Source organism: Taudactylus pleione, unplaced genomic scaffold, assembly GCF_031769625.1.
Source record: "Taudactylus pleione unplaced genomic scaffold, aTauple2 ptg000938l, whole genome shotgun sequence".
Classification (NCBI taxonomy): Eukaryota; Metazoa; Chordata; class Amphibia; order Anura; family Myobatrachidae; genus Taudactylus; species Taudactylus pleione.
The window spans coordinates 205575-218002 of NW_028285339.1; the positions used below are offsets into that span (position 1 = coordinate 205575).

General features: G+C 43.4%; 1 protein-coding gene across 1 annotated transcript in view; it reads left to right on the forward strand.

Annotated features, from left to right (window-relative positions):
• DOT1L (DOT1 like histone lysine methyltransferase) overlaps nucleotides 1-12428 on the forward strand; it is a 207492-nt gene that overhangs the window by 37527 nt on the left and 157537 nt on the right. Inside the window, exon 2 of the mRNA XM_088459839.1 lies at nucleotides 9333-9376. Coding sequence (XP_088315965.1) covers nucleotides 9333-9376 — 44 coding nt within the window. The remainder of the gene's footprint in view (nucleotides 1-9332; nucleotides 9377-12428) is intronic.

Here is a 12428-nt window from a genome sequence, read left to right on the forward strand (position 1 = left end):
CAGCAGTTAAATAATTCAACACTAGCCTGTGTTGCACCAGTTCTTTCTTGTACGCTTGCAATTCTCTCCCTGTATACCTGAATGTGTCATCGTACATCTCGGTGATATTATCTATTAATTTAGCAAGTTCCTGGATATATCTAAAATTTAATGTACCCTGAGCGATCCTGGTGGGGTCCAAAGTGACCAGAACTTGAAAGCCAGTTGTCTCACTGATTGAGTGGCTTTATGTATATCACCAGGTACCATATTTCTTTTGCCTCTGTGTTCATATTGTGTGTGAAGATATGGTGATGGTGTGTTTTTATGTATACCCAGCATTTCAACATGTGTGAGGGTCATAACTTCTTGGACTACTCTTCCCAGGTAACACAAGCCTTCGGAACTCAGGGAGAGCCATTTATACGCTTTTCTTCCACAGATGAAATATACATTATCAGGGAGAACCGAAGGAATGGTATGCATCATTATCATTAAGCACATTTCCCTTGCAAACAATCCTATTTCTGGTTCTTCCATCTGGTACATGCAAGTTTCTGGCTGTATTATTTCAGCACAATAACCATTTGGCACCTTACCAATAATTTCTTTGGTGGAACTCAATATATACCGATACCTAAAATGTTTCCCACCAGACTTAATGGAGTACAGCAGGTCATGGTTTATGGACTCATTATCAGCTCTTTGTGAGAAGGTCATCGTCTGATTATTCCCCATCACTTCCCAACTCCCGGGTTTATTGGGGTTGGTTATGTTTAAACACAAAAGTGATCTATTTACTTGGAATTGATGGAGTTTGAAATGAGGTGGTTTGGATGAGAGGAATTTTCCATCCAATGTTTTCCCTTTTTGCAATTCTAAAATTTCCGTGATATTCAGCGGAAATGGCACCAACCCTACATTATGCTGTCCCTGTGGCACATGTGAACACACCCAGCAATCAGTTTGATTTAACACTTTGCCTACCATGCTATGATCCTCTAAAGGATACCCACCCCAATACGGATTATATTCAGGTTGCCACCGTTGGATACAGTTCTCATCAACTAGGGACCCACAAAGCTCACAAATACAGGAATCTTCAGACGATAAACCTCCACACCTTCCCCGAGTATCCGGAATGACAGCTCTTTTAACAATAACAGTACTAAGATTGGTCAGACACTCCCCTGATTGGCATTGCACTCCTCCTGATTCCACTCCATCAGCACTGCCATCAGCTCCCGTTTCCTCAATCTGTTTCCCATCACAGACACTGGATATCCCCAGACTGACCAGGATGGTAAACACTCTAAAAGAGAATATGAAAATGAACACAGCAGGCCCGTCCATTGTCACAACAAGACCTGCAAATTTCTCTCAGTTCAGGTATCTCACTACAACCTGTTCAATCCTCCCGGAACAAGCTCGCGATCGACAGGTCCACGCTATCAGCTTTGTCTCCGACTTGTTTCTCCACCGGCTGATTGACTTTTTTGCAGTGAGTGGAATGGACCCAGGTATCTCTCTCGGCCACCTTCAAAGATGTAGTACTTGTCAGCAGCACCTGGTACGGACCTTCCCACCGATCAGTCAAACAACCTGAACGCAAAAAATTTCTGATCATAACATATTCTCCTGGTTCAACATCATGACAGTTAGTTTCAGGCATATCATGGGACAACAATTTCAGTTTCTGCTGCTGTTGCTTTAACTGCTTACTCATTGATATAAGATACTTCACAGTTACCTCGTCGTTACCCTTTAGATCTTCCTGTGGACTTATAATCAAATGAGGTTGTCTACCGAACAATATTTTAAATGGGAACAGATTCAGAGGAGTGGTCCTTATGCTATGTAGGACCAAAGGTAACGCTTCTGGCCATCCTAGTCCAGTCTCTGCCATGATTTTACTTAGCTTATTTTTAATAGTCCCGTTCATCCTCTCTACCTTGGCACTGGCTTGCGGTCGGTAGGGGGTGTGAAGTCGGCTATTAATACCCATCAGCTTACACATATTTTGAAAAACATCACCTGTGAAATGGGTACCCCTATCACTCCCGATGATTTTTGGGATACCGTCCTGCATACAAATTCCTGAACTATTTTCTTGGCAGTAAACGCAGCAGTATTAGTGGCCGCTGGGTAGGCCTCAACCCAGCTAGAAAATACGTCTGTGCACACTAATACATACTTAAGGTTCCTGCAGGGTGGTAATTGGATGAAATCAATTTGTATCATCTGGAAAGGTCCATCAGTCGGTGGAATGTGGGACGGTTCGGTAGGGATCGCTTTCCCTATGTTCTTTCTCAAGCAGGTCAGATAGGACATTGCTATCTTCTCTGCTTGTGAAGAAAAACCTGGTGCGCACCAGTATGCCCTCACCAACTTACACATACCCTATTTACCCAGATGAGTCAGGCAGTGTGCTGCCTCAGCCAGGCTTGGGTGATATGCCTTGGGGGCTACTGGCTTACCATGTCCGTCCCTCCAGAGCCCAGAGGACTCTTGCCCACATCCCTTGGACTTCCAAATGGTTTTTTCCTGAATTGATCACAAATTTTGCATCTCAATTAATTTCAGCATATCAATAGTTTGGAATGACCTAATTGTTTCAGTTGGAGAAAACATTTTTAACCCTGCTGCCCATTTTGCAGCTTCATCAGCTCTGTTGTTGCCCAGTGACACCGGGTCATCCTCATGTGTGGGCTTTGCATTTAATTACTGCCACTGCTTTGGGCAGTTGGATTGCTTCTAAAAGATGTTTTACGTGTCGGGAATGTGCAACTGGTGTACCTGCTGCTGTCATAAAATTTCTCAGACGCCATAGAGCCCCAAAATTGTGTACCACCCCGAACGCGTAACTTGTGTCAGTATAAATGTTAGCAGATTTGCCTGCTGCCAGTTCACATGCTCTAGTCAGTGCTACTAACTCTGCCACCTGGGCTGAGTGAGGAGGACCGAGAGGTTTAGCTTCTATGATGTCTGTGTCATTTACAACAGCATAACCTGTACATAATTCACGTGTCTGTCTATGACAACTCCCATTCATATAAAAAGTTACATCCAGATTCTCTAAAGGTGTGTCATGTATGTCAGGTCTAGCAGTAAAGGTCTGATTCAGATATTTCATACAATCGTGCGTATCATTATGTCCGCTGAACTCACCTCCCGCCAGCAACTCGCCTCCTTCCATGCTTTGTACATCATGTTGTACATATGGTAAATACGTTGCTGGATTCAGCATGCTGCAACGTTTAATAGTGATGTTTTTGGGTGCGATTAGAGCTAGTCCCATTTGGTAAACCTAGCCGAAGAGACGTGTCTGGTTTAAGCTGAGTTCAACAGAGCAGATACAGCATGGGGAGTGTAGACAATCATATCATGACCCGGTACTACGTCCTCACTTTTACTCACCAATAGAGCGGTAGCTGCTACACTTCTCAGACAAGTGGGGAGTGATCTTGTTACAGTGTCCAATTGGGCACTGTAGTATGCTATGGGCCTACTGGCATCACCATGTTTTTGTGTAAGGACACCTGCAGCACAACCATCGGCTTCCGTACAATACAAATCAAAAGGTTTTTCATAATCAGGTATTCCCAATGCAGGAGCTTTTGTCAGACTATCCTTAAGATTAAGGAAAGCCTGTTCTGATTCCTCTGTGTGTATGACACGATCGGGCTTTGAGGAAGAGACTAATTCCTGTAAAGGTAAGGCCAAAATAGAAAAACCTGGTATCCACATTCTACAGTATCCACACATTCCCAAGAAGGTACGAATTTGCTGTTGATTCTGCGGCAGTGTCATGTTTTGTATGGCCTGGATTCTATCTGTTGTAAGGTGTCGTAACCCCTGTGTTAGGCAGTGTCCCTAATATTTTACTCTTGATTGGCACGGCTGTAGTTTGTCCTTAGCCACCTTGTGTCCTGTTTGTGAGATATGAAGTAACAAAAGTGTAGTATCATTCAAACATGACATAAACGAGTCAGAACATAGCAATAAATCGTCCACATATTGAATTAGAACAGATCCATTGGCTGGTTGAAAAGATTGTAAACAGTCGTGCAATGCCTTGGAGAAGATACTGGGGCTGTCTATGAAACCTTGGGGTAATCATGTCCATGTGTATTGTAAACCTCTGTATGTAAATGCGAATAGATACTGATAGTCAGGATGGAGAGGCACAGAGAAGAAAGCAGAACAGAGGTCAATGACAGTGAAATGGGTTGCATTTGGTGGGATCTGCATAAAAATGACAGCTGGATTTGGCACTACAGGGAATTGTGTCTTTACTACCTTATTAACACCTCTAAGGTCTTGTACCAGCCTATAACCCCTCCCACCACTCTTCTTCACTGGAAAGATGGGACTGTTGGCTACACTAGCTGTACGGATTAAAATATCTTGTTGTAATAATCGCTCAATTATTGGAAAAACCCCTAATTCTACCTCCTGTTTTAGTGAATACTGGGGAATTTTTGGAGCTTGCCTTCCGTTTTTTAAATTTACCATTAATGGGCTAACGTTTGCCATTAATCCAGTGTACTGTCCATCTTTAGTCCCAAGGGGAATCTGGAATTAGGGACAACATTTCATCTACCTCTGATGGAGTTTCTTTTAAAACTGTAGAGTGATACATTATCCTTTGAGGAGTGTCTAATACCCCTTTTACACCAAAATCTAGGGTCTGACCCTGGAATTTGAACACTGGTCAATCCCGGGTCGAACTCTGCTTCAGACCCCGTTCACACTGCAATTCGACCCGGGTTAGACCCGGGTTATTCCCGGGTTTGCCCCGTTCACACTGAACCCGGGTAATCCCTGCTTTTCCCTATAGATGTCATTAAAAATGGACAGCATTGCTACAGGTTGCTGTTCTGGCTGTGGCAGGCTGTGTATTAGCCTGTGTTTGTGGCTGCTGGTCAGGCTGTGGTGCAGCCTGCATTTCTGGCTGTGGCAGGCTGTGTGCCTGCCTGCTTTTGTGGCTGCTGGTCAGGCTGCTGTGGTGTAGAAGGATAGGCAGGCAAGCGATGGCTTCATGTGTGTCTCTTTCTGCATGGCACTGACAAATTACATCACCTGCCTGTGCCCCAGAAGCTTCAATCAGCATCTTTCAGAGCTAGCCGGGTCAAATAAGCAGGGTAGCACCCGTTCACACTGCCTCATGACCCGGGAACAACCCGTGTTCAACCCTGCTCTCAACCCGAGTAAGATTCCCGGGTAAATCAACCCGGGAATTTTTTCTGGGAGCCGTTCACACAGAGCATCGACCCGGGTCGACCCGGCAATAACCTGGGTTATTCAGTTGGTGTAAAAGGGGTATAACATATCCCGCACCTCGTATACCATTCTCTCTGGGATATCTAAAAATACACCATCAGGGGTGCAATATATAACACATCCCATCTTACATAAGTCTCTGCCCAGTAGGTTAGTAGGAGCCGCAGCAGCCAGGAGAAAAGAATGCCTGGTATGCAACGGCCCAATAGTAACCTCTGTGGACTTTGTTAAAGGATAATGTTCCACTTTACCTGTTACACCCATTGTTGGTACGGTCTCGTTGGTCACCTGCAAATTAACAGGAGATTTTATCACCGACCTGGACGCCCCTGTGTCTACAAGAAAAGGATATTCAGTACCAGCTACATCAACCATCATGACCGGTTCTTCCCTAGTACTTCCCGTTAACCTGACCATATGTAGGATACAGGTATGACCTGACCACTAGCGTTGGCTACCATTCTCCAATAAAGCATTTACGGATACAATTGGAGCTGGTGCCTGCTGAACATTTGCTGGCCTCTGTGCATATCCCTTATGGGAATATCTAGGTCTTCCCTGATGTGGGATCCCTACTCCTTTTACTGTACAGTTTCTACTTAAGTGTCCTGTTTGTTTACAGTTAAAACATGTTCGTGTTTCGGGTGAAGACGTGGTGTTGTGAGGTTTGCACAGAGGGTAAAGGTGGTGGATATGGGTAAGGATAGGGAGGGTAAGGGTCTTGTGGGGGATAAGAAGTTGGTGAATAGCCTGGGACCTGTGGTTGCATTGGTTTAGTGGGATAGAGTTGTGTTTGTTGTTGAGTGGGGTTAGTGAGAGCACATACTTGTTCAGACGTGAGTGTGTGCAAGTGTGTCTGTTGGCTGTGATGTTACTGTCGTTCCCTCCAGAGCTTGTATACTGACAGCCATTAGTTTTTCGCTCTGGGCTTCTCTCTTTTTGGAGATGGTTTTTATCATGTTCAATGGCGGTTTCTATAAGGCTAACTATTGTGAGGTCTGAACCCGAGTTTTTCAAACTCTCTTTCAGACCGTCCACAAGTACTGTGACTATCATCCCCCGGTGGTGAGTGCTATCTTTAATATCCTCTATCCCAGTGTACTGGGTGATAGCTTGCAGAGCCCGATCACAATAATCTTCTGCAGTCTCATTCTCTTTCTGCTTAATGGTGAAAATTTTGTTCCAGTTAACTACTACTTGAAAATGTATACCCAATTGAGTTACAATGCGGGAAATATTACCTTGGTTTACTTGGTCTGTTAAGGGAACGTCACCATCCAATACACAATCCGTGATAAATTTTGTCACGTCGGTATTGCGTGGCAGACAGGCCCTTAACACCACACGCCAATCTTTATTAGTGGGTTCATGTGAACTACCCAAATTTCTCATAAATCTTTGACATTTGGCTAATTCCTTTTTGGGATCGGGGAAATCATTTATGATTGAATTTAGTTCTGCTCTTGTCCAAGGACAATGCATTACTATTTCCCTTGTGGGCACTATACCGTTCGCATCTGCATTTCCATTTGGAACAGTTATTGTCCGAATGGGATGCAGACCGGTAGCGATGCTACCTTTTGACCTGGTTACCTGGCTGGGGGTTTAGTCTGCTGCTGCTACGTATGGTATGAACAACTTCCTCTACGGGTGCAGAGGACACTAACACTTCCCTTGCTGTTAACCGATGGAGATGGCGGCACCACTCGTGATTGTGGTGATGCAGCATCTATCATCTGCACAGCATGGGAAGTGGCAGACATTACAATAGGCTCATCTTCCGCATCATGAACATTTTCTTTATGGTTGCTTAAGAGAGGGTACAAGTTGCTTGTTACATTTTTATGGGTATTTTTGGTAACTGTACTTGCACCTCCATCCACATAAGGTGGGGGAGGTGAGCTTCAACTGCTGGCAATACTCCCCGCGACGCTACCTTGCCGCACGTGTGCGCCATTTTGCGGCTCGCCTGTATTGCAATTTAGCGTCGCGGATGTATTTTCTGGCAATGCGCTCACGACGCTAGTTTGCGTCGTTTGCACATTTTTAAGCCACGCATCCCCTTCATGCTGCCACAGTTTTAAACATTCAAAATATTTAACCTTTTTCTCTCGGGAGCGCATCAAACTGATGTGATCCCGGACATTGTCTAACACATTTTTATCAAAACTACCAATTCTGGGAAACGGTCTAACACTCTTCCTCGTCATATTAAATCATAAATCACAATACCTTATTGCATAAGTACCGTATTTGGTATGCATGATACGACTGGCCGATCCGATCGGCGCATCCATTAGCAGCACATCATTGCCTAACATCTCTACTGTTTGCATGGCTCCCATTCTGAGACAACTCCTACGCTTTTCAATAAAATTTAAACCGGTGAAAGACACGTGGCAGCACAACCGGAAGTACGTATACGCTATTGTGCGACCAGTCGCATACACAATAATGCGACTACCACACAACCGTATAATGGCTTTTTAACTGCGTACACAAAAGTGCGTCTTTTTTTATGCGCAAACCTGCGACTTAGCCGCGTACTCAGTACTGCGACACCCCTTTTAAACGTAAGGTTCTATCAACAGAGGAAAACAAACTTTTTCCTCTTGTCCCTGGATTCTAGTCAGCTTCCTTGATTCACACGGAGACGGATAGCGATCTTTCAGCACAAAGCGGTTGCAGGCAAACCCTGCATGTGGCCACTCCACCCTTTGCTGAAATATCGATGGCCGTATGTACCGTGTGAGTAGGTAAGTGACTTCACTACGAGCCCCCATCTAACGATACTGGATCAGAACCTCTATACACACCTCTCTATACCTTCTAATGTCCTGCCTATACCTTCTAATATCCTGCCTATACCTTCTAAGGATGACGCTAATTTGCGTACGCAGTCATACCGTAAATAAAGACTTAGACGTGGAATCTGTGGTTCCAAAGCACAAGTGTTATTCAGGTAAAAGTTCAGACAGTTACACGCAATTGATCCATACACAATTTAGGCGCAAAAGGAAATTATACAGACCCAAGTACAGTATACATACGCAGCGCTTCCGGACCCGGAGATAGGCATCAGCAAGAGACCCCTAGTCATATAGCGTTCAGCACGAAGACTAAGAACCAGCGTTCGAGCACACATATTTATACCCCCCCCCAGAATAAACAGGACAATAGGGAAGTTTGTTGCTGATGTCATTGGTTCCCAAGGGAGAAGCATCTATTACAGTACATTTAACAGGCTGGTTCAAATAGACACTCCCTGCCTCTAACAGCTGGGGATCTTCCTCTTCACACCCCCTGCAACATTCTAACAGTTGTTCATGAAATATACATTTTGTTGCTTGTAGGCTCTGCGATCCATAACTTCAGTTAGCACGATGCGACCTCCCCACCGATAACACCGGAATAAGAGTACGCATCAGTACAAAACCAAACACTACTTGTTTAGCATGTATAATACCTTAGTGATCAAATACCTTTATTTCTCAGCATTTAAACTAACTGAACCAACTTAAATCATACACTTTAAAGCTTATTGAACCTTATGTGTGAATATGTAATGTGTGGGTATTCAGGGTTTGATATAAGGACGCTAGTTAACTTGGGGCAGATGCGTGCGCATAAAGCTAATTAAACAGTGGTTTTCCCAGTACTTTAGCCCAATTTTGAAACAGTTTCTGCATTCTCAACCCAAAATTTGACACAGCTTTTTTAGGGGGTATTTATACATTTTGGTGGTACCCAAATGCTTCTGATCCAAGTCTCCACTTTTTTACTGAAAATTGGGATTTTGTACTTTTTGTCCTGACTTTTGGTGGAGAAACTCTTTTGTCTATGGAGTATCGCCTAGGTGAAATCCGTCCGGGAATTGAGTAGGGCGATACCTCGGAAACAAGCGACAACTTTTCACTGATTGCCACTATTCGCCTCTAATTGAATACGGGCAAGGGTTGTGAAAATGGGATTGTTTTCATTCTCTGCATTGTTCTGTTTTGAATAAACTGACCAGTTAATGTTTTTGTTTTTAGATTGTAAAGTGTCTAATGAAATGTTTTTTGTTGCAGGATAAGCACCATGATGCTGCACATGAAATTATTGAGACAATTAGGTAAGTGCTTAACTAATACACGCAGCTGTCAGTATTACTATTAAGGTTGCTAATGTACTCGCTCTTTTTCTCTGCTAGAAAATGGAAATGTGCAAGTTTCTAACTTTAAAGTGATCCAGAATGTAGGTACCATGAGTAGGTATTGTGACTGTGTGTTATGTTGCTATAAAGGCAGTTATATTTAGCACTACATGGTGGTTACACGTCTGATTCTTATCCCTGATATTTTAGCCCCTCACTAGCTGTCTTTTGGGGTGACCTTAGCAAGCTCCGAATTGAGTAGAACTGAATCTCCAATATGAAGTTTTTCTACTGAACTGTCACTCGGACGTTTTCATAAATATTTTGGTTCTCTGCTACTTTCCAATGTAGGCCAGCCAGTGTATTATGGAATGTGTCCAGGCTATGTTTAAATTGTATTCTATGGGGGGGGTAATTCATTTAGAGAGGAGTTGTAGCTACCCGGATGAGTGCCAGGAGCTATTCAATTGCCTGTGCTGTAATCGCGTGGGTAGAAAAATTTCTTGCACCCTCCTGAGATGTGAGCACGCAGTGACAGCATCACGCCCGGCACTTAAGTCAGAAAATGCATTAGTCGCTCTAAAGTGATCTCCCAATTTAAATGTCGGGCACGAAGCAGTAAATTGACTAGCTCTGGGTAGTCATCCCAGGATTTACATCCCCTCACTTCTATTACAATTTTCCCCTGTAGAAGTTACAGCTGGTGCACAAGTAAATGACCTCTAAAAACTAGCCCATAGTAACTGGTGCTGCACAATGGCGAAATCACTGTGATAGGATAATGATGTAGTAATTTTATATTGCATTTACTTGCTACTAACTTAAAAATTAACTTGTTCTGTAGCTGAATCTTCCTCAATTACATAAAGAAAAAAATAATACAATTAGTGTCAAGTAGGCATGTTGCCATTAAGATGTTTGCCGTTAATATGCTGCAACTTGCACTTCCACAATTGCTGATGAGTCGCAGGTTGACTAAACAGTTTTATGAGAAACACTTGACCAGTGTCTTTCCAGTGATTGGAAAACTAGAAGTTTCGGCAAGCTTGGATTTGTAGTTCCACAACAGTTTATGCATTGGTTATGAAACATTTTCATCTGCTGTCAACACATTTCCAGTATGCTGGCACTTGTTGTAGTCCCACAATAGCTTGAGCCACAGGTTTTCTCAATAAAGCAGCAATCCCATGAAAAAATGAGGGTTTTCTTTTGTTTGTTTTTAATCATCTCTCAATCTTGCAGGCGATTTAAAGAATATCAATCATCTTTTTAGATCTTTTTTTGCTTTTATACCTGTCCATTTCACGTGTCTGAATGTCCACTCCAATGACATTCAACAAAGTGCTGGTGGCTCTTATGACTGATCTCTGGCTACAAGGACTAATGCTATGGCCTTATCTGGGAGATCTTATTTTAACAGAAATAACAAGCATACTATGTTTAAGGGCACATAACCGTTCAGGTCATGAACTCTTTATTGGGACATGGTTGAATAATTAATACAGGAAAAACCCATATAGTACCTTCTCAACAACAATTCTCGATGGTACAAATGGACACATCAACAGACGAAGGAGGAATTCAATTGTTGGCGCCCATGGCTGCTTCTAATGAGTGCCCGACGAAGCAATTCAATTGTTGCTCCATTCAGGCGCAAATAGCCGCTGGAGCACACATTTCTGTTTGCAACCTCTTGAGGTGGCTAGCCGAAATGTGTTATAAGTTCATGGTTTGGGCTTGCTAATTAGGCCTTTAGAAGGGTTTAGCCATGTTACATCTCTGAACCCTGTCTAATTGGGTGCAACAGGCACGATAAGTAATGGGCACCCAAAAACTATTGAATAGCTACATCGGACACCCATTAATTAGTGCTGCATTAAAAACAACTGAATCGCTGCCATAATATCTTTGGGCACGATTCTATTCAACCCGATGTAAATAGCGCCGGCAGTGAGCTCACGGAGCTATTCAATACACCGCGCTGCCAAGTCCGACTAATGATTTCTTCTCTCATCCCTGCGGGGATGAGAGAAGAAATCCGACAAAAGTCCCGGCGCGAGGCTGTTTTCTGCCCTTCGCGTCTGGAAAACAGCCTCGCGCCGGGAAGCTAGGTCGGGGAATGCCCATTATCGCGCCTAAACACCCTGTTTAAGGTGCGAGAACGAGCCTTCCCCGACCTAACATCGCGATGAATTGAATAGCTCCGGGAGCTATCTTCCGGCGTTATTTACATAGCGTTGAATAGAATCGTGCCCTTTGTCAGAAGAAAGCCTTGTCAAGTCAAGCAACTGCCTTATATTGTGAATGAAAGATTCCAATAAGAAACTGTCCCCTAGGAGGAGGAGTAATCACAGATTATTGGCAATTTACCCAAGGAAAGGATGCCTGAGAGCTTCAACTGGGCCTACTCAATCCATTAGATCACAATCGAAGATCTCTAAATCAAGTCATCAGGCTTACTAATGTCGCAAAGAAATCCTTCAGATGGTGGTACAGTAAGGTCAAGAACCGAAATATTAGACTATCCTTTTCGAACCAGAATGGTTTATGCTCCCCATAGACTCCAACTATGAAGTGTGAATTATTTTCTACTTTCACAAGTCATGCCTGGAGTATGGTAACAGAATGAAAAGCGTCTGCGTGCCAACACTCTGGAAATGAGGACTGTATGGCATGCAGCTCAACATTTCCAACCTCTTTTAAGAAGCAAATCTCTCAGGATTTTTTCTAATTACCGGCCAGTGATTCCTTTCACTTCAAAGGTGGCCCAAAAGGACAAAGGTGATGAAATATAAAACTTTCAACATTTATGTCATGGGCTGAAAAAGAGCGATCCCATTCTGCACTGCATATAGTAGGCAAAGACAGCAAGATAACAGCTTATCTCAGTTGATGTAAGGCCCTTTCTTCTGGGTGGACTTTATATCAAGGTTTTCACCTCCTAGTATGGACTCCCTCAAATAGATTTGATGGTAACTTCCTAAAATACTAAATTCCTTTCTATGTTAGAAGGACACCAGGACAAATGGCA